The following is a 23,373-nucleotide window of genomic DNA, read 5'->3' on the forward strand; positions in this document are numbered from 1 at the left end:
ACAAACAAACACTGTTCTCAAAGTTTTTGTGCTTTTGCAGTTTTTTAGTTGGAGCTCTTGGAGTTTAGATTATGTAGAGTCCCCATGAGAGTAAACTGGGAGATGTTTTTCCAGTAGCAGGACCTGCAGTCTGTGGGTTTAAGGGTTGAGCTGAGAACAGCAGTGGGCCCTGATCTCTCTCTGACCTTCTATGAAACTTGCTGATTGCTTTTAAAAGTCTAAAAAAAGTCATCTTTTAAACTCGCTTCTTGGTGACTTTTTCTGTTTTGATGTTCTACCATTTTTGTTGTGAAGCAGTTCGTGATATTTATCTTGAAACATGCTATATAATAAAACTTTGACTTTACTTTAGTTAATACACAAGAACAAGCACAGTGCAGCAGATATTTTATTCATTCATTGTGAACTTAAACAGAGAGTATTACAGTAATTCAGAGACAAAATGTTAACAATACAAAGATGTTAACAGTGTACTTCGCGCTGTAACGGCCATAAAGGACATTTTATAGATAGACAGACATTTTGCTTTGAGTGAGAAACAGCAATAAGAATCTAAAGGCACCGACTGAACAAAGCTCAGTTTTTATTGCAGTGCAGAACTGGTGAAGAAGAGTATGTTCTTCACATGCACTATGTTAGATATGAAAAGCAGAGGGCAGTAGAGGCACATTAACTCTAACCAGTTGAAAGCAAGAAGGTTTATTATTAACTGCTCCTGTTTCATTCAAGTGAAGACGCAAAAAAGTCATGCTCGTTGTTCATTTGCTGGCGGAAGAGTTTGTTTGCCAGTTCCTTCTGTTCTGGTGTGGTCAGATACTTGTCGAGCAGCTCTTTATAGTGCTGTTCTGGGTGGCCGTACATGTTGGACATCTTCCAGGTGAAGTAGGCGTTGCAGCAGTTCTCGTTGAGCTGATTGGCTAGCCACAGCCACAGCCTGGAGCAGGGAAGCAGAGCCACGGCGAAGTAAATGGGATCCTGATTCTCCATGATGTCTTTGTAATCAGACAAGTACTTTTTCATGGCAGGGGTTGGGTTAATGTTTGACGCACTCTGTGGATGTGACAAGTAGATTTAATTATTGACACAGGTTAAATATAAATTGTAGCAATGACTTCAAAACAGTAACATTCCAGTTAAATAGAGAAATGTTAAAGGAGGTTGCTGAAGGTTTCTTACATTGAGGTTAAATTCCTTTAACGTGCTTTCAGCATACGTCTTGTAGCTTTCATACCTATCCTCCATGAAATCGTGGAGGTCCTCGGGGACCTTGACTTTGTTTCTCATCTCATCCAACATGTCTGTGACCACCACCAGATAGTTGATGTCTTGGATTATGAATTTGACATAGTTGTCTGCCTGCAGGTCTCCAAGCTGCATGTGCTGTAGAAACGGTGTATGCAGCGTGTGCTCAGCAATGTCCTGGTTACTGACCCACAGGTATTCATAGACATCAATGTTATTAACTGTGGGGGAGAATTTTAAACAGAATTAACCGAAATTCACATTTGCAACTACGTTACAACACATTTAGGGCGACCGTGGCTCAGGGGGTTGGGAAGTGTATCTGTAACCGGAAGGTCGCCTGTTCGATCCCCGGGCTCTCTGTCCTGGTCGTTGTGTCCTTGGGCAAGACACTTTACCCTACTGGTGTTGGCCAGAGGGGCCGATGGCGCGATATGGCAGCCTCGCTTCTGTCAGTCTGCCCCAGGGCAGCTGTGGCTACAACCGTAGCTGCCTCCACCAGTGTGTGAATGTGAGAGTGAATGAATAGTGGCATTGTAAAGCGCTTTGGGTGCCTTGAAAAGCGCTATATAAATCCAATCCATTATTATTTATAACCGAAACAGCCACTTCATGTTTTGACAGTTATTTTCTTTTTGTCTGTTTTTTTTTTTTTTTTTGTCCCGTTTGGATCTTTAGCCATCAGAATTGTTGTCTTAAGGCCAAGAGAGATGCCAAGCGGATTTATTTTACCAAGTGGATCATCATGGCCTTGCCATATTGGTCCATTTGATTGACCTTTATTATAATTATGAATTTATTTTATTTTCGGTTGCTACAAACGGGACAGACATGACTGGGGGATAGGACAGGGAGAAAGAATGAAAGAAAGAGAGGGAGAGAAAGAAAACCAAAGGGGAGAAGAGAGAAAAACAAAAAAACAAAAACAAAAAAAAACACAAACAAAGCACCTGGGTCACCTGTATGGAGAAAAAAAACAGAAGAGAAAGCAAACAGCAAAGAGCAACATCTTTTTGTCTGTTTTGAGGGTTTTTGCAGTTTTTCAGTGAGCAGATTGAAATATAAAGACATTTCTTACCTGATTCCATCTCAACGTATCACTCGGACTGAAGGAAATTGCCTTCCCGGGTTTCCTCCGTGGCGTGAGCGATAAGCAGAGTTCTGTCCTTTCCTTATAAGATTCCTAATTATTCAAAGTAACACTCAGGTATGCCATTCAGCTGGGTTAGTTACGACGTCGGGAGCAGCTTGGGAGAACAAGGAAACACAGACTGCTTCAGGTTGTCTTCCCAAATCGACTCAAAGGTTTATTTGATACACAGCAGTTTATATAGATGAAAAAAGGTTCGTGTGTCAGCTTTCCCAGTTCAAACCGGTACAGACCAAATAAGGAAACGTCTTCCTGCCTTGTGAGCCAAGAAGTATCCTGTGTGTAGTTTATCAGTTCAGCTACAATTTATGATCATCCCAGCAAAATACACTCCTAGACATAAAATACAGAGTTCTTTCATTAGTGAATTCTGAAACAAACCACCTAGCCTTTAACGAGCCTTTTCCAGGAGATAAAGAAAAAGGGAGGATGGGAGTAAGGAAGTGGTCTCATCTCTGTGGTATTTTTGACCTTGAGGTACCAGCCTGTGAGTCTTACACATCAATTCTTGGGTCAGAGAGAAAAATAACTAAAACAAAGGGGCCTTATTGAATGACAGAGTTTTCCTGCATAATGTCACTATAAAACAATATCCAGTAAATGCTACCATGGTACTAAAATACCTAACACGGACGTTGCAGCACAGTCACACAGCAGGAAGCTTCTTCAAAGGTTAAGAATGTCAGACTGATACTGCATTCACAGTTTTGGTGAGTGGGTGTTTTGTAAACTGGTGTAATTTAATACATTTTCACTTCATGTTCTAACTCGTTAGATGAGTCTTCTTTTCCTTGATTTAACAATGTAGTTACACAAGAGAAGGGAAAAAGTCACACTGGTTAGACCTGTTTCAAATTCAAATCAAATTCAAATTTGTATTTGTCACGTACACAGTCATACACAGTACGATATGCAGTGAAATGCTTAGACAACTGCTCGTGACCTAAAGAAAAAAAAAAGGAAAGGGCTATGAATAAGATAGGAAATAAATATGAAAAATTTAAGTGTAAATTTAACTAGGAAGGAATAAAATATAAAAAATTAAGGTTAAAAATGAAATAGGAGGCCACTTTATTAGCAAACATCTAATCAGCCAATCACATGGCAGCAACCCAATGCTTTTAAGTGCTGAAGTTTAAGACAAGCATCTTGTTGTGAAGAAAGAAAAAACAAACAAACACTGTTCTCAAAGTTTTTGTGCTTTTGCAGTTTTTTAGTTGGAGCTCTTGGAGTTTAGATTATGTAGAGTCCCCATGAGAGTAAACTGGTAGGTGTTTTTCCAGTAGCAGGACCTGCAGTCTGTGGGTTTAAGGGTTGAGCTGAGAACAGCAGTGGGCCCTGGATCTCTCTGAGCTTCTATGAAACTTGCTGATTGCTTTTAAAAGTCTAAAAAAAGTCATCTTTTAAACTCGCTTCTTGGTGACTTTTTCTGTTTTGATGTTCTACTGTTAGGTTTGTAGCATAAACCTATTCGCTGGAACGTTAAGACAATATAATTACACTGCAAGCAAGACGCAAGTAGGCAAACTTCTTCATGTTACTCGTGCACGGGAGAGAACCGGACAGAGCGCCGTTCCTTCGCTTGACCCCAGTAGCTCTCGTCCGTCCTCCCATACACTATCCTTTTATTGAGGTTACATGAATATGCATAGGTTCATTAACATACGACGTCTACATACAAACAAAGAGTACCTTGCCTGTGTGTGTGTGTGTGTGTGTGTGTGTGTGTGTGTGTGTGTGTGTGTGTGTGTGTGTGTGTGTGTGTGTGTGTGGACTGCTGATCAAAGGGTCAAACATCCTTGGTCAGGAAGAGGGTAGCCTCCCCCTCACCCTAGATGGTTCATCCTAGATAACACGGTGAGGAAGTCCTGCAGTTCATCTAAACAAAGAGCACTTAGACTAGAACAGACGCAACTACGTTAATCCTACCATAAAACAATAAGACACGGTATGACCTCTCATGCTCCCAAAGTGCTGTCTAATACACACAAAGTTTGCAGACTATCAAGGATCAAAACCTCTACCAATCTACAACTAATTACAAAACTCTAAGCATATATAAGTAAATATTTCTAAGCATAAATGACAATCAACAATACAAATCTAACATTTCCCCCCTTTTTGACCTTTATGCTTGAAAAGTTCCCAGGTATGAATACCTCATGTCTGACAGTTTCAATGCAAACATTTTTATACTCAGCATATGTCAAATTACTGAAAAGGTACACAGTTCAACAAATGTATTAGCAGTTATCCCATTCATTGAGCTCATCTCATGGCAAACTGCATCTTACGAGCAAACAAAGAAATTGTTAATTTAATAGTGAAAATAAAAAAGTAACATTTTCAAAAACATCTCAGCTTGGTAATGCTTCCTCCAGGTGTGCACATCACATGTCTCTCTGCAGAGTGGTTTGAGTTCTGCAGGGCGTCATGAATGTCTCTTCCAGTTGTTTCCATCGTTGTCCATAGGACCAGAGTCCAAATGTATGTAGAATAAACATTCAAACATACCAGTTGGTTTTGTTGTTTGTCAACATGGTTCTCAGCTATTTCCAAAGCTGCAGACCTCTCAGCACTCTAGTTTTATGGCCTCCCATTACCTCACTTCAGGCCTTCGTCCTGTGAGGGGGATATTTATGACTCCTTCATTGTCCATACTCTGCAGAAAACACCTCTGTGGAAAGGGTGCAGGGTTGTCTTACTGCTATTATGATCCCAGCAGCCTTCAGAGTGTCATCGTATGCACAGTACAGTGGCACAGCGTTAGGTGATGTTCATAGGAAACTGCTGTTATCACCACCATAGCTTCTGGTTCCTGTGCTTTTCACAAAATCATGATGTCATCCTCGAACTCCTTCTACGCTGTCGATGGAGCTTGGCACGCTCCCCTCATCCCACGAGTTTTCATGTTCCAACGCTGCTGAAGGTTTAAGGCAGAGCACGTCGTACACCTTAGTTGTCTTCCTCAGCGTCAATATTGAATCTTTCATTTTATTTAAAATCTTGCTGTGGGAAGTCTCCTCTTGATCTCCTGGAAGCTCAGTAGCACAGCTCTCTGTGTGATGTCTGCTGTGCTGAAGATGATCTCTGATCCTCCTGAAGCCTCTCTCCTGGCCTCAGCTCCCATCTTGTGGACGATCCTCTCCTCTATTTTGCAGGCAGTTTCATGGTCCTTGCTGTGGCTCCAAGGTCTGATCTCATGATGGGCCCCAACCAGCTTGACCTTTGACCTCAACCACTGCCTGGCTGTCGGCTATGCCTGGAATGGTTCACGCTTCTCACTGGGTCTCTGAAGATTTCTCAGGAGATTACTGCTGCACCTGTATTTCCTTGCTAAGAAGAAAAACTTCTATTTGGAGAGCATGTCAACAATCATCAAACCACATTCTTTAGTTCAGTGAACTTCACTTATAGGCCATCAAAGCCTCATCTGAACATGGATGCACCACTTGCATAGGTTTAATATTTGTAAATAAAACGGCTAATCACACAAATCACTGCAACAATAATAAAAAACATTGTTTAATGTTAATCCTTGGACCCCTCCTCTTGACGCATGGACACACCCATGCGTCAACTCACCAAACCTGGATTCCTGTCTTAAAGAAAAAGATTAGCTAGATCATATCCCAGGCAACATCAGGGCATCTCCTCCCCTGGAGCAGCACCACCCTGGACCTATAATCCTGCAATGAAAATGTTAGTGTGCCTTGCATATTAAGTTTGCTTAACACCTGGCTCTCCCAGGAGCCTGCATACACACCATCATGGCCTGGAAAGCAAAATCTGGAAGTGAAATCAAACTTCATACCTGTGAACAATTGTATCATAAGGACAAGAAGCATTCAACATCAGCAAGACAAGTGTCATGTGCAGGTTTTCTCAAATCAGTAAACTACAATTATTTTCATAAGTCGCCTCAGACATGGATCATCCCATGTACTCAGGCAACATTAATGTAATCGGTGACTGCTCTTAAGCAAAGTCACTCCACTTATATATTACTATGGGCTCAAAAGTGGCCAGCTAATGAGCCCATATCAAACTATCCCAGAAACACTGTATCTCTTATTTGTTTTACTCATGTCACTTGTCCGTTTCAGCTGAATCTTCCACAGCATTCTCAAAGAAACTAACATTAGCAATACACATTGACTGTAGTCAGACAGAGGTCAGACACAGGTCAACAGGTTCCAGAGGTGCCATAAAAACACCATAAAGTCAACCCTAGCTGTGGAAAGAAGTAACACCAGTTCTCAACACAGGAAATTTCACACATGTTATTCACATTATCAAAGTAACCTTCACATTTTCCCATCAACACAATGCAACAGCATCACCACTCATAACCTGTAAACACAGTTTTCCTCACACATAAACCCAGAAATCCTGTAGTAGGAAAAAACATCAACCAGTTGTCCTGGTATAAATCGCATCATCAATTCACATGAAGAACTGGCACGCTGTAAGAAAAGAAAATGCAAATATTAGCGCTTGCGCAGGCATATGCATACTTTGTCACAGTTATCTCTGTGAGCACACAAGCTAGTGAATGACACACACATAGTAAATTCACAGACACAGAAAATGGCATTTAAAATGTTAAATCATCACGCAACCTCGAGTGTTGCTGTCATCTTTCTGCTTCTGTAAAGGGAAGCACACACAGACTCATCTGCACCCCTGCCAGGCGGGGGTCAACTTCACACAGTCGTGTTACATCAGTAAAGTCTTGTCAGCTTTTACCAGTCAGTCAGTTTGTTTTCCTTTCACTCACTCATTCATGCATTCATTCTTTCTTTCTTTGCTGATAGTGGAACCTATCGTCGCATTTAGTTTCCACTCTCAGCAAAATGACGTCATTTCAAAAGAAAAAGAAGAACTTTAGTTTGGATTACATCGCTGAATCCTTTTGGACTGGGACTGTCATTTAATAATTGTCCCAAATAAGTGGCTTTCTCCAGAGTCCATTTAAATGTGGAGAACTCACTTGGCACAATTTTCTCGACGACGTGTAGCGCTTTTAATTCCCGACGTGCAGATCTGCTTAAAGAACAGAGATCATCGAACAAAACTTTCAGTGCACTGTGAAAGTATCAAAATAAAAAGGCCTTGTTAAGTCATGACACAAGCTCCTCATCTCAGGAGGGTAAATCATACCATTAGCATGGTTCATCATACCATCATACTAATCGGCAGGCTCAACTTCACAACAAAAGAAAAATCATCAGCTAGATTCACTCCAAACCAACCATCAGCTGCACAAAACAACATAACCTTAATGCCTTATTAGCTATGAGTTTAATCCCCAGGTCTGTGCTCTTCACTCATTTAGGTCACAGATCTATTTTATTCAATTTTCCTTTTCCCTTCATCATAAAACATGTGACATGCTGTCATGCACTTCACAAAACAGTCTGTTCTGACGTATTCAGAGTTGTGTATCTAAATACAGGATTCACTCGCACATCAAAGCAGGAAACTCAGTGTTTTAGAGTCTCCACTCAACACACAACAAACTCCAACACATCTCATTCACTCATACTAGAATTCAGTCACCTTTCATTAATCTAAAACCAATCAACTAATTTGCATATCAGCTATTAACCCACTAAGTTGACAGGACGACAGAAAAGCATGTTCAAAATAGTATCACAAAAGACAATTTCCCTCATACAGTAAATCACTTGTGCTGCATTAATCAAGCAGGAAGCTTCTCCCAATTTACCATTTTAACAACTAAATTTATTGTCTGATCACTGGTTGGTCAAACCAGGATCTTTTTTCCCACAAAAGTTAAACTGTTGTCCTGCAACCTGGAGAGTCAATTTTTTTTTTTTTTTTTATTGGATAAATTCAGTATTTAATAACAAGTGTCTGCTAAATTGACACTATTTTAACACTGATGAAAGATAACAAGCTAATTTTCATTGCATGTGTTTGTGTTATTAGGCAGGTCTAATGCATGTCTGTGGAGCTGCATCTCCAGCAGAGCATGTTCTCTGCCTTTCCTACACACTTCTCTGCTATTTGATCATTTCTTAACTAATGTGCTATGAGTCTTCATGAGTCATTTTGTGTTTGGAATTGTTAGTAGGGTTAATGCATGTTCTGCTTGTGTGTGTGTGATTTTGTATATGTTTCTATTTTCGCAATGTTTCAGACTCCGTCTCAATTTTCCAACTTAAGCAGTCAGTTTTCTTTTCCCCAGGTTTGCTAACCCAAATTTTGATTTCCCACATTAAATAATTCCTATGTGTTCTCACCTAGTCTTCTCACTCTGTTGTCCTCTCACTCTTTTGTCCTCTCCCACTTCAACAGTCCCGGCAGTTCTCCTTCAGCTTTGTCCTGTCTAGTAGCTGAAGTGCTGCTGCTGCCTTCTTGGGCGACTTCTTAGCAGCTGCTGCCGGTTTCTTGGCTTTGGCCGCGGCGGGCTTCTTGGCTTTGCTCTCAGTAGCCTTGTTCATCTTGAAGGATCCGGAGGTCCTGGTGCCCTTGGTCTGCACCAGAGTGCCCTTCGCCACCAGGCTCTTGATGGCGGTCTTGACACGGGCCTTGTTCTTGTCCACATCGTAGCCTCCGGCAGCCAGAGCCTTCTTGAGGGCGGCCACGGCTTTCACAATCAGCTCGCCCACACTGGGGCCGACCTTCTTGGGATTGGAAGTCATCGTCTTCTTCTTCTTGGCCTGAACCTCGGCGCAGGGCGTGTTTATGATGGAGCCTTTCCCACCACAGCGCTGGCACGTTGAACGCATCATGAAGGGTCCATTTCTTTCATGTCGCTAGCCGCATGTGGCTTGCCCGAGTCACTCAGTCCTTTTTGAGCATTTCAACATGCTGCCGCCGCAGACCCTGGCCTCAGATCCAGCAAGTTTAGCGCGCTGATCTCCAAAAAAAAGTCCCGAAGGCCAGAAAGACGTCAAATAAGTGTCTCGTGCTGAGAACTCAAACAAAAACTCCTCTTCACGCTGCCATCTTGCTCGCCCCTCCGTGAAATTCAACCAATCAGAGAGGAAGATGGGTTTGCTTTCTTCTTCTGCTGCTGTTTATCCACATTGCTGCTGCTTTGCTGGGACTTTTTGTGCTCAGGACTTGCTGCTGTCTCTTTATCATGTTATTGCTTTGGAGCTGCATTCCTTATCTTCAGGGAGGAGTGAGCTCGCTTGTGAGGTTGAGAAACACATGGCACTGTAAATAAGTCAGCCAGAAACTTGGCCTGCATGTTTCCAATGATGTTAAACTATAACTTTCTTCCGACTGTTGCATGTGGAAAATTGATACAGGTCTGCTTTTCACCTGAAAGTGACAAACTAAAACATGTTCATTATTATCATCACTGCTTAATCAACACACATCTCTCTCTCTCTCTGTCTGTGTTTGTGTGAACAATCCTTTCTTAAAAGCAGAAAATGACATTGTAGTTGTTTTTCGGCTGATCAACACAAAACCTTTTTCCTATGATTATTTCTCTTCGTCTACAATGTAATTTGTCTCTTTTTCACTCTTTTTTTTTTTTCTTCACAATAGCTGGTGGTCTGCAAAATCACCGCTCTCACTCACAATCAGAGGCAATCACTTTTGCACAGTGCACAAAAACACTGTGATGTCAGACACATTCACACTCACTTTTTCATCTGCATAAATAAATCATATGGCTGGAGATAAGTGCCATGGTGATCCATAGGCATGATCACACATTTATTTAATTATTTTCAACCCAACAAAACAAATAAACAAAAACATGATGCTGATGTTATGAACACTCTACACACAAGTCAAGATGCAGGAAAACTGCTCATGGAAACGCTGCACACTCTCTGTTTCCCCCTCTTTGAGTAGTTCCCAGACAGCTCTTGATCTGATAACGTGTAGCTTGCTCATCAGCTCAGAAAAAAAACTGCAACGCAACATCACACAGTAGTTGCATGCTCTGCCCACAGCGGCAAAGTCTTACACTTTCATATTCAACTCAGCTCCTCCATCATGTACTTTTAGATGTTTCATACAGGGTTGAGCATATTAGTTGTTTTCACAGGTGTGCTGTATATCTCAACAATGGTTCATAATAAGACGACAGTCTTCCACACAGGTCAAGTGCCTCTATGCACTTCATTAGTTTAAATATTTACCTATATCACTTCACCTCACATGTCATCGTACTGAATTTAAGCAACCACAAGTTTAATGTAGGTTACTTTTAACAACTATCCACCTCAATTACGTCTATGGTCTGGCACACAGGCTGAAGAGTTAACGTTTTGTGTCAGCAAGGGGTGGGGGGACAGCCACCCACCAGAGCATAGCTGCTGATGTGGGCTGGCCTTCTCCACACGCTCTTCAAGGCTGGTGTGTTTTCTGAAAACTTCTTAACATCTTAATCTCTTCCATTTATAAGCCTGCGATTAACCGCACGGCTCAGGTCCGCGTGAAACCCGCGTGACCGCGCTCGCGTGAACCCGCGCAGCTGTGGAGCCGTCGCTCTCTCTCTTTTTTACATAAATACTTTGTGCTGCCAGGAGCAAAGTCCAGCACAAACGTCTGTCTCCCTCCGACTCACTCTTGGTTGCATAGAAACCCATGATAACAACAACAGTCGGTGTCACAGACCACATGTTCTGCTCCGCACACACCCACACAACAACAACGACGACGACAACAAAAACAACACAAAATAGGCCTACTGTCCAGCACAATCTGGACCCCGCGGAACTTCTCAACACCCCACTGAGCGGTGGAGAACTCACTACAGTACCCCACACAGCGGTCTGTATTTCGCCCCACTAAGACGGCGAACCAAAAAAAGTTCGAACTGCACAACTCTGCGACTTAATGCTTCTGTACAAAAAACCCCACTGAGCGGCTTTGTACATCGCCCCACTTAGACGGCGAATTTTAGCCCCACTGAGCGGCCACGGACAACGCCCCACTGAGCGGCGAAGACGTACAGTTATAGAGTTGGACTCTAAACTTACTCGGTGTTGCTTAGCATGTAATATCAGCCTCGAATCCCGCCAATCGCCATTCATCGAGGAGAAAAGACATACAGCGAATCCACAGGAACTTCCTGGCTGACGTCAGTCTTTCAGCGTGCCTCTCCTCCCCTCGGTGAATGCGATTCCAGGGATCCGGCTCGAAGGACCAATTAATGTTAGGTTTGTAGCATAAACCTATTCGCTGGAACGTTAAGACAATATAATTACACTGCAAGCAAGACGCAAGTAGGCAAACTTCTTCATGTTACTCGTGCACGGGAGAGAACCGGACAGAGCGCCGTTCCTTCGCTTGACCCCAGTAGCTCTCGTCCGTCCTCCCATACACTATCCTTTTATTGAGGTTACATAAATATGCATAGGTTCATTAACATACGACGTCTACATACAAACAAAGAGTACCTTGCCTGTGTGTGTGTGTGTGTGTGTGTGTGTGTGTGTGTGTGTGTGTGTGTGTGTGTGTGTGTGGACTGCTGATCAAAGGGTCAAACATCCTTGGTCAGGAAGAGGGTAGCCTCCCCCTCACCTTAGATGGTTCATCCTAGATAACACGGTGAGGAAGTCCTGCAGTTCATCTAAACAAAGAGCACTTAGACTAGAACAGACGCAACTACGTTAATCCTACCATAAAATAATAAGACACGGTATGACCTCTCATGCTCCCAAAGTGCTGTCTAATACACACAAAGTTTGCAGACTATCAAGGATCAAAACCTCTACCAATCTACAACTAATTACAAAACTCTAAGCATATATAAGTAAATATTTCTAAGCATAAATGACAATCAACAATACAAATCTAACATCTACCATTTTTGTTGTGAAGCAGTTCGTGATATTTATCTTGAAACATGCTATATAATAAAACTTTGACTTTACTTTAGTTAATACACAAGAACAAGCACAGTGCAGCAGATATTTTATTCATTCATTGTGAACTTAAACAGAGAGTATTACAGTAATTCAGAGACAAAATGTTAACAATACAAAGATGTTAACAGTGTACTTCGCGCTGTAACGGCCATAAAGGACATTTTATAGATAGACAGACATTTTGCTTTGAGTGAGAAACAGCAATAAGAATCTAAAGGCACCGACTGAACAAAGCTCAGTTTTTATTGCAGTGCAGAACTGGTGAAGAAGAGTATGTTCTTCACATGCACTATGTTAGATATGAAAAGCAGAGGGCAGTAGAGGCACATTAACTCTAACCAGTTGAAAGCAAGAAGGTTTATTATTAACTGCTCCTGTTTCATTCAAGTGAAGACGCAAAAAAGTCATGCTCGTTGTTCATTTGCTGGCGGAAGAGTTTGTTTGCCAGTTCCTTCTGTTCTGGTGTGGTCAGATACTTGTCGAGCAGCTCTTTATAGTGCTGTTCTGGGTGGCCGTACATGTTGGACATCTTCCAGGTGAAGTAGGCGTTGCAGCAGTTCTCGTTGAGCTGATTGGCTAGCCACAGCCACAGCCTGGAGCAGGGAAGCAGAGCCACGGCGAAGTAAATGGGATCCTGATTCTCCATGATGTCTTTGTAATCAGACAAGTACTTTTTCATGGCAGGGGTTGGGTTAATGTTTGACGCACTCTGTGGATGTGACAAGTAGATTTAATTATTGACACAGGTTAAATATAAATTGTAGCAATGACTTCAAAACAGTAACATTCCAGTTAAATAGAGAAATGTTAAAGGAGGTTGCTGAAGGTTTCTTACATTGAGGTTAAATTCCTTTAACGTGCTTTCAGCATACGTCTTGTAGCTTTCATACCTATCCTCCATGAAATCGTGGAGGTCCTCGGGGACCTTGACTTTGTTTCTCATCTCATCCAACATGTCTGTGACCACCACCAGATAGTTGATGTCTTGGATTATGAATTTGACATAGTTGTCTGCCTGCAGGTCTCCAAGCTGCATGTGCTGTAGAAACGGTGTATGCAGCGTGTGCTCAGCAATGTCCTGGTTACTGACCCACAGGTATTCATAGACATCAATGTTATTAACTGTGGGGGAGAATTTTAAACAGAATTAACCGAAATTCACATTTGCAACTACGTTACAACACATTTAGGGCGACCGTGGCTCAGGGGGTTGGGAAGTGTATCTGTAACCGGAAGGTCGCCTGTTCGATCCCCGGGCTCTCTGTCCTGGTCGTTGTGTCCTTGGGCAAGACACTTTACCCTACTGGTGTTGGCCAGAGGGGCCGATGGCGCGATATGGCAGCCTCGCTTCTGTCAGTCTGCCCCAGGGCAGCTGTGGCTACAACCGTAGCTGCCTCCACCAGTGTGTGAATGTGAGAGTGAATGAATAGTGGCATTGTAAAGCGCTTTGGGTGCCTTGAAAAGCGCTATATAAATCCAATCCATTATTATTTATAACCGAAACAGCCACTTCATGTTTTGACAGTTATTTTCTTTTTGTCTGTTTTTTTTTTTTTTTTTTTTTTTTTTGTCCCGTTTGGATCTTTAGCCATCAGAATTGTTGTCTTAAGGCCAAGAGAGATGCCAAGCGGATTTATTTTACCAAGTGGATCATCATGGCCTTGCCATATTGGTCCATTTGATTGACCTTTATTATAATTATGAATTTATTTTATTTTCGGTTGCTACAAACGGGACAGACATGACTGGGGGATAGGACAGGGAGAAAGAATGAAAGAAAGAGAGGGAGAGAAAGAAAACCAAAGGGGAGAAGAGAGAAAAACAAAAAAACAAAAACAAAAAAAAACACAAACAAAGCACCTGGGTCACCTGTATGGAGAAAAAAAACAGAAGAGAAAGCAAACAGCAAAGAGCAACATCTTTTTGTCTGTTTTGAGGGTTTTTGCAGTTTTTCAGTGAGCAGATTGAAATATAAAGACATTTCTTACCTGATTCCATCTCAACGTATCACTCGGACTGAAGGAAATTGCCTTCCCGGGTTTCCTCCGTGGCGTGAGCGATAAGCAGAGTTCTGTCCTTTCCTTATAAGATTCCTAATTATTCAAAGTAACACTCAGGTATGCCATTCAGCTGGGTTAGTTACGACGTCGGGAGCAGCTTGGGAGAACAAGGAAACACAGACTGCTTCAGGTTGTCTTCCCAAATCGACTCAAAGGTTTATTTGATACACAGCAGTTTATATAGATGAAAAAAGGTTCGTGTGTCAGCTTTCCCAGTTCAAACCGGTACAGACCAAATAAGGAAACGTCTTCCTGCCTTGTGAGCCAAGAAGTATCCTGTGTGTAGTTTATCAGTTCAGCTACAATTTATGATCATCCCAGCAAAATACACTCCTAGACATAAAATACAGAGTTCTTTCATTAGTGAATTCTGAAACAAACCACCTAGCCTTTAACGAGCCTTTTCCAGGAGATAAAGAAAAAGGGAGGATGGGAGTAAGGAAGTGGTCTCATCTCTGTGGTATTTTTGACCTTGAGGTACCAGCCTGTGAGTCTTACACATCAATTCTTGGGTCAGAGAGAAAAATAACTAAAACAAAGGGGCCTTATTGAATGACAGAGTTTTCCTGCATAATGTCACTATAAAACAATATCCAGTAAATGCTACCATGGTACTAAAATACCTAACACGGACGTTGCAGCACAGTCACACAGCAGGAAGCTTCTTCAAAGGTTAAGAATGTCAGACTGATACTGCATTCACAGTTTTGGTGAGTGGGTGTTTTGTAAACTGGTGTAATTTAATACATTTTCACTTCATGTTCTAACTCGTTAGATGAGTCTTCTTTTCCTTGATTTAACAATGTAGTTACACAAGAGAAGGGAAAAAGTCACACTGGTTAGACCTGTTTCAAATTCAAATCAAATTCAAATTTGTATTTGTCACGTACACAGTCATACACAGTACGATATGCAGTGAAATGCTTAGACAACTGCTCGTGACCTAAAGAAAAAAAAAAGGAAAGGGCTATGAATAAGATAGGAAATAAATATGAAAAATTTAAGTGTAAATTTAACTAGGAAGGAATAAAATATAAAAAATTAAGGTTAAAAATGAAATAGGAGGCCACTTTATTAGCAAACATCTAATCAGCCAATCACATGGCAGCAACCCAATGCTTTTAAGTGCTGAAGTTTAAGACAAGCATCTTGTTGTGAAGAAAGAAAAAACAAACAAACACTGTTCTCAAAGTTTTTGTGCTTTTGCAGTTTTTTAGTTGGAGCTCTTGGAGTTTAGATTATGTAGAGTCCCCATGAGAGTAAACTGGTAGGTGTTTTTCCAGTAGCAGGACCTGCAGTCTGTGGGTTTAAGGGTTGAGCTGAGAACAGCAGTGGGCCCTGGATCTCTCTGAGCTTCTATGAAACTTGCTGATTGCTTTTAAAAGTCTAAAAAAAGTCATCTTTTAAACTCGCTTCTTGGTGACTTTTTCTGTTTTGATGTTCTACTGTTAGGTTTGTAGCATAAACCTATTCGCTGGAACGTTAAGACAATATAATTACACTGCAAGCAAGACGCAAGTAGGCAAACTTCTTCATGTTACTCGTGCACGGGAGAGAACCGGACAGAGCGCCGTTCCTTCGCTTGACCCCAGTAGCTCTCGTCCGTCCTCCCATACACTATCCTTTTATTGAGGTTACATGAATATGCATAGGTTCATTAACATACGACGTCTACATACAAACAAAGAGTACCTTGCCTGTGTGTGTGTGTGTGTGTGTGTGTGTGTGTGTGTGTGTGTGTGTGTGTGTGTGTGTGTGTGTGTGTGTGTGGACTGCTGATCAAAGGGTCAAACATCCTTGGTCAGGAAGAGGGTAGCCTCCCCCTCACCCTAGATGGTTCATCCTAGATAACACGGTGAGGAAGTCCTGCAGTTCATCTAAACAAAGAGCACTTAGACTAGAACAGACGCAACTACGTTAATCCTACCATAAAACAATAAGACACGGTATGACCTCTCATGCTCCCAAAGTGCTGTCTAATACACACAAAGTTTGCAGACTATCAAGGATCAAAACCTCTACCAATCTACAACTAATTACAAAACTCTAAGCATATATAAGTAAATATTTCTAAGCATAAATGACAATCAACAATACAAATCTAACATTTCCCCCCTTTTTGACCTTTATGCTTGAAAAGTTCCCAGGTATGAATACCTCATGTCTGACAGTTTCAATGCAAACATTTTTATACTCAGCATATGTCAAATTACTGAAAAGGTACACAGTTCAACAAATGTATTAGCAGTTATCCCATTCATTGAGCTCATCTCATGGCAAACTGCATCTTACGAGCAAACAAAGAAATTGTTAATTTAATAGTGAAAATAAAAAAGTAACATTTTCAAAAACATCTCAGCTTGGTAATGCTTCCTCCAGGTGTGCACATCACATGTCTCTCTGCAGAGTGGTTTGAGTTCTGCAGGGCGTCATGAATGTCTCTTCCAGTTGTTTCCATCGTTGTCCATAGGACCAGAGTCCAAATGTATGTAGAATAAACATTCAAACATACCAGTTGGTTTTGTTGTTTGTCAACATGGTTCTCAGCTATTTCCAAAGCTGCAGACCTCTCAGCACTCTAGTTTTATGGCCTCCCATTACCTCACTTCAGGCCTTCGTCCTGTGAGGGGGATATTTATGACTCCTTCATTGTCCATACTCTGCAGAAAACACCTCTGTGGAAAGGGTGCAGGGTTGTCTTACTGCTATTATGATCCCAGCAGCCTTCAGAGTGTCATCGTATGCACAGTACAGTGGCACAGCGTTAGGTGATGTTCATAGGAAACTGCTGTTATCACCACCATAGCTTCTGGTTCCTGTGCTTTTCACAAAATCATGATGTCATCCTCGAACTCCTTCTACGCTGTCGATGGAGCTTGGCACGCTCCCCTCATCCCACGAGTTTTCATGTTCCAACGCTGCTGAAGGTTTAAGGCAGAGCACGTCGTACACCTTAGTTGTCTTCCTCAGCGTCAATATTGAATCTTTCATTTTATTTAAAATCTTGCTGTGGGAAGTCTCCTCTTGATCTCCTGGAAGCTCAGTAGCACAGCTCTCTGTGTGATGTCTGCTGTGCTGAAGATGATCTCTGATCCTCCTGAAGCCTCTCTCCTGGCCTCAGCTCCCATCTTGTGGACGATCCTCTCCTCTATTTTGCAGGCAGTTTCATGGTCCTTGCTGTGGCTCCAAGGTCTGATCTCATGATGGGCCCCAACCAGCTTGACCTTTGACCTCAACCACTGCCTGGCTGTCGGCTATGCCTGGAATGGTTCACGCTTCTCACTGGGTCTCTGAAGATTTCTCAGGAGATTACTGCTGCACCTGTATTTCCTTGCTAAGAAGAAAAACTTCTATTTGGAGAGCATGTCAACAATCATCAAACCACATTCTTTAGTTCAGTGAACTTCACTTATAGGCCATCAAAGCCTCATCTGAACATGGATGCACCACTTGCATAGGTTTAATATTTGTAAATAAAACGGCTAATCACACAAATCACTGCAACAATAATAAAAAACATTGTTTAATGTTAATCCTTGGACCCCTCCTCTTGACGCATGGACACACCCATGCGTCAACTCACCAAACCTGGATTCCTGTCTTAAAGAAAAAGATTAGCTAGATCATATCCCAGGCAACATCAGGGCATCTCCTCCCCTGGAGCAGCACCACCCTGGACCTATAATCCTGCAATGAAAATGTTAGTGTGCCTTGCATATTAAGTTTGCTTAACACCTGGCTCTCCCAGGAGCCTGCATACACACCATCATGGCCTGGAAAGCAAAATCTGGAAGTGAAATCAAACTTCATACCTGTGAACAATTGTATCATAAGGACAAGAAGCATTCAACATCAGCAAGACAAGTGTCATGTGCAGGTTTTCTCAAATCAGTAAACTACAATTATTTTCATAAGTCGCCTCAGACATGGATCATCCCATGTACTCAGGCAACATTAATGTAATCGGTGACTGCTCTTAAGCAAAGTCACTCCACTTATATATTACTATGGGCTCAAAAGTGGCCAGCTAATGAGCCCATATCAAACTATCCCAGAAACACTGTATCTCTTATTTGTTTTACTCATGTCACTTGTCCGTTTCAGCTGAATCTTCCACAGCATTCTCAAAGAAACTAACATTAGCAATACACATTGACTGTAGTCAGACAGAGGTCAGACACAGGTCAACAGGTTCCAGAGGTGCCATAAAAACACCATAAAGTCAACCCTAGCTGTGGAAAGAAGTAACACCAGTTCTCAACACAGGAAATTTCACACATGTTATTCACATTATCAAAGTAACCTTCACATTTTCCCATCAACACAATGCAACAGCATCACCACTCATAACCTGTAAACACAGTTTTCCTCACACATAAACCCAGAAATCCTGTAGTAGGAAAAAACATCAACCAGTTGTCCTGGTATAAATCGCATCATCAATTCACATGAAGAACTGGCACGCTGTAAGAAAAGAAAATGCAAATATTAGCGCTTGCGCAGGCATATGCATACTTTGTCACAGTTATCTCTGTGAGCACACAAGCTAGTGAATGACACACACATAGTAAATTCACAGACACAGAAAATGGCATTTAAAATGTTAAATCATCACGCAACCTCGAGTGTTGCTGTCATCTTTCTGCTTCTGTAAAGGGAAGCACACACAGACTCATCTGCACCCCTGCCAGGCGGGGGTCAACTTCACACAGTCGTGTTACATCAGTAAAGTCTTGTCAGCTTTTACCAGTCAGTCAGTTTGTTTTCCTTTCACTCACTCATTCATGCATTCATTCTTTCTTTCTTTGCTGATAGTGGAACCTATCGTCGCATTTAGTTTCCACTCTCAGCAAAATGACGTCATTTCAAAAGAAAAAGAAGAACTTTAGTTTGGATTACATCGCTGAATCCTTTTGGACTGGGACTGTCATTTAATAATTGTCCCAAATAAGTGGCTTTCTCCAGAGTCCATTTAAATGTGGAGAACTCACTTGGCACAATTTTCTCGACGACGTGTAGCGCTTTTAATTCCCGACGTGCAGATCTGCTTAAAGAACAGAGATCATCGAACAAAACTTTCAGTGCACTGTGAAAGTATCAAAATAAAAAGGCCTTGTTAAGTCATGACACAAGCTCCTCATCTCAGGAGGGTAAATCATACCATTAGCATGGTTCATCATACCATCATACTAATCGGCAGGCTCAACTTCACAACAAAAGAAAAATCATCAGCTAGATTCACTCCAAACCAACCATCAGCTGCACAAAACAACATAACCTTAATGCCTTATTAGCTATGAGTTTAATCCCCAGGTCTGTGCTCTTCACTCATTTAGGTCACAGATCTATTTTATTCAATTTTCCTTTTCCCTTCATCATAAAACATGTGACATGCTGTCATGCACTTCACAAAACAGTCTGTTCTGACGTATTCAGAGTTGTGTATCTAAATACAGGATTCACTCGCACATCAAAGCAGGAAACTCAGTGTTTTAGAGTCTCCACTCAACACACAACAAACTCCAACACATCTCATTCACTCATACTAGAATTCAGTCACCTTTCATTAATCTAAAACCAATCAACTAATTTGCATATCAGCTATTAACCCACTAAGTTGACAGGACGACAGAAAAGCATGTTCAAAATAGTATCACAAAAGACAATTTCCCTCATACAGTAAATTACATGTGCTGCCTCAATCAAGCAGGAAGCTTCTCCCAATTTACCATTTTAACAACTAAATTTATTGTCTGATCACTGGTTGGTCAAACCAGGATCTTTTTTCCCACAAAAGTTAAACTGTTGTCCTGCAACCTGGAGAGTCAATTTTTTTTTTTTTTTTTATTGGATAAATTCAGTATTTAATAACAAGTGTCTGCTAAATTGACACTATTTTAACACTGATGAAAGATAACAAGCTAATTTTCATTGCATGTGTTTGTGTTATTAGGCAGGTCTAATGCATGTCTGTGGAGCTGCATCTCCAGCAGAGCATGTTCTCTGCCTTTCCTACACACTTCTCTGCTATTTGATCATTTCTTAACTAATGTGCTATGAGTCTTCATGAGTCATTTTGTGTTTGGAATTGTTAGTAGGGTTAATGCATGTTCTGCTTGTGTGTGTGTGATTTTGTATATGTTTCTATTTTCGCAATGTTTCAGACTCCGTCTCAATTTTCCAACTTAAGCAGTCAGTTTTCTTTTCCCCAGGTTTGCTAACCCAAATTTTGATTTCCCACATTAAATAATTCCTATGTGTTCTCACCTAGTCTTCTCACTCTGTTGTCCTCTCACTCTTTTGTCCTCTCCCACTTCAACAGTCCCGGCAGTTCTCCTTCAGCTTTGTCCTGTCTAGTAGCTGAAGTGCTGCTGCTGCCTTCTTGGGCGACTTCTTAGCAGCTGCTGCCGGTTTCTTGGCTTTGGCCGCGGCGGGCTTCTTGGCTTTGCTCTCAGTAGCCTTGTTCATCTTGAAGGATCCGGAGGTCCTGGTGCCCTTGGTCTGCACCAGAGTGCCCTTCGCCACCAGGCTCTTGATGGCGGTCTTGACACGGGCCTTGTTCTTGTCCACATCGTAGCCTCCGGCAGCCAGAGCCTTCTTGAGGGCGGCCACGGCTTTCACAATCAGCTCGCCCACACTGGGGCCGACCTTCTTGGGATTGGAAGTCATCGTCTTCTTCTTCTTGGCCTGAACCTCGGCGCAGGGCGTGTTTATGATGGAGCCTTTCCCACCACAGCGCTGGCACGTTGAACGCATCATGAAGGGTCCATTTCTTTCATGTCGCTAGCCGCATGTGGCTTGCCCGAGTCACTCAGTCCTTTTTGAGCATTTCAACATGCTGCCGCCGCAGACCCTGGCCTCAGATCCAGCAAGTTTAGCGCGCTGATCTCCAAAAAAAAGTCCCGAAGGCCAGAAAGACGTCAAATAAGTGTCTCGTGCTGAGAACTCAAACAAAAACTCCTCTTCACGCTGCCATCTTGCTCGCCCCTCCGTGAAATTCAACCAATCAGAGAGGAAGATGGGTTTGCTTTCTTCTTCTGCTGCTGTTTATCCACATTGCTGCTGCTTTGCTGGGACTTTTTGTGCTCAGGACTTGCTGCTGTCTCTTTATCATGTTATTGCTTTGGAGCTGCATTCCTTATCTTCAGGGAGGAGTGAGCTCGCTTGTGAGGTTGAGAAACACATGGCACTGTAAATAAGTCAGCCAGAAACTTGGCCTGCATGTTTCCAATGATGTTAAACTATAACTTTCTTCCGACTGTTGCATGTGGAAAATTGATACAGGTCTGCTTTTCACCTGAAAGTGACAAACTAAAACATGTTCATTATTATCATCACTGCTTAATCAACACACATCTCTCTCTCTCTCTGTCTGTGTTTGTGTGAACAATCCTTTCTTAAAAGCAGAAAATGACATTGTAGTTGTTTTTCGGCTGATCAACACAAAACCTTTTTCCTATGATTATTTCTCTTCGTCTACAATGTAATTTGTCTCTTTTTCACTCTTTTTTTTTTTTCTTCACAATAGCTGGTGGTCTGCAAAATCACCGCTCTCACTCACAATCAGAGGCAATCACTTTTGCACAGTGCACAAAAACACTGTGATGTCAGACACATTCACACTCACTTTTTCATCTGCATAAATAAATCATATGGCTGGAGATAAGTGCCATGGTGATCCATAGGCATGATCACACATTTATTTAATTATTTTCAACCCAACAAAACAAATAAACAAAAACATGATGCTGATGTTATGAACACTCTACACACAAGTCAAGATGCAGGAAAACTGCTCATGGAAACGCTGCACACTCTCTGTTTCCCCCTCTTTGAGTAGTTCCCAGACAGCTCTTGATCTGATAACGTGTAGCTTGCTCATCAGCTCAGAAAAAAAACTGCAACGCAACATCACACAGTAGTTGCATGCTCTGCCCACAGCGGCAAAGTCTTACACTTTCATATTCAACTCAGCTCCTCCATCATGTACTTTTAGATGTTTCATACAGGGTTGAGCATATTAGTTGTTTTCACAGGTGTGCTGTATATCTCAACAATGGTTCATAATAAGACGACAGTCTTCCACACAGGTCAAGTGCCTCTATGCACTTCATTAGTTTAAATATTTACCTATATCACTTCACCTCACATGTCATCGTACTGAATTTAAGCAACCACAAGTTTAATGTAGGTTACTTTTAACAACTATCCACCTCAATTACGTCTATGGTCTGGCACACAGGCTGAAGAGTTAACGTTTTGTGTCAGCAAGGGGTGGGGGGACAGCCACCCACCAGAGCATAGCTGCTGATGTGGGCTGGCCTTCTCCACACGCTCTTCAAGGCTGGTGTGTTTTCTGAAAACTTCTTAACATCTTAATCTCTTCCATTTATAAGCCTGCGATTAACCGCACGGCTCAGGTCCGCGTGAAACCCGCGTGACCGCGCTCGCGTGAACCCGCGCAGCTGTGGAGCCGTCGCTCTCTCTCTTTTTTACATAAATACTTTGTGCTGCCAGGAGCAAAGTCCAGCACAAACGTCTGTCTCCCTCCGACTCACTCTTGGTTGCATAGAAACCCATGATAACAACAACAGTCGGTGTCACAGACCACATGTTCTGCTCCGCACACACCCACACAACAACAACGACGACGACAACAAAAACAACACAAAATAGGCCTACTGTCCAGCACAATCTGGACCCCGCGGAACTTCTCAACACCCCACTGAGCGGTGGAGAACTCACTACAGTACCCCACACAGCGGTCTGTATTTCGCCCCACTAAGACGGCGAACCAAAAAAAGTTCGAACTGCACAACTCTGCGACTTAATGCTTCTGTACAAAAAACCCCACTGAGCGGCTTTGTACATCGCCCCACTTAGACGGCGAATTTTAGCCCCACTGAGCGGCCACGGACAACGCCCCACTGAGCGGCGAAGACGTACAGTTATAGAGTTGGACTCTAAACTTACTCGGTGTTGCTTAGCATGTAATATCAGCCTCGAATCCCGCCAATCGCCATTCATCGAGGAGAAAAGACATACAGCGAATCCA

At 42.2% G+C, this 23,373-nt stretch overlaps 2 protein-coding genes and 2 pseudogenes across 2 annotated transcripts; all 4 read right to left on the minus strand.

Annotated features, from left to right (window-relative positions):
- Window positions 1-374: 374 nt before the first annotated feature.
- On the minus strand, window positions 375-3,032 carry LOC146558937 (uncharacterized). The gene is made up of 3 exons (XM_085245937.1): window positions 2,321-3,032; window positions 1,177-1,463; window positions 375-1,050 (listed from the first exon to the last, which is right to left on the minus strand). The coding sequence occupies exons 1-3, from the start codon at window positions 2,328-2,330 to the stop codon at window positions 721-723; spliced, it is 627 nt and encodes a 208-aa protein (XP_085102063.1). The 5' UTR covers window positions 2,331-3,032; the 3' UTR covers window positions 375-720.
- A 5,247-nt stretch (window positions 3,033-8,279) lies between these two features.
- On the minus strand, window positions 8,280-22,311 carry LOC146558938 (histone H1 pseudogene; annotated as a pseudogene).
- LOC146558939 (uncharacterized) lies at window positions 12,292-14,958 on the minus strand. The gene is made up of 3 exons (XM_085245936.1): window positions 14,247-14,958; window positions 13,094-13,380; window positions 12,292-12,967 (listed from the first exon to the last, which is right to left on the minus strand). The coding sequence occupies exons 1-3, from the start codon at window positions 14,254-14,256 to the stop codon at window positions 12,638-12,640; spliced, it is 627 nt and encodes a 208-aa protein (XP_085102062.1). The 5' UTR covers window positions 14,257-14,958; the 3' UTR covers window positions 12,292-12,637.
- On the minus strand, window positions 20,204-21,680 carry LOC146558940 (histone H1 pseudogene; annotated as a pseudogene).
- Window positions 22,312-23,373: the final 1,062 nt, after the last annotated feature.

The sequence above is a fragment of the Mchenga conophoros genome, linkage group LG15 (genome assembly GCF_057382185.1).
Source record: "Mchenga conophoros isolate Kocher_MC1m ecotype Shallow Benthic linkage group LG15, M_conophoros_male_GT1.1, whole genome shotgun sequence".
Classification (NCBI taxonomy): Eukaryota; Metazoa; Chordata; class Actinopteri; order Cichliformes; family Cichlidae; genus Mchenga; species Mchenga conophoros.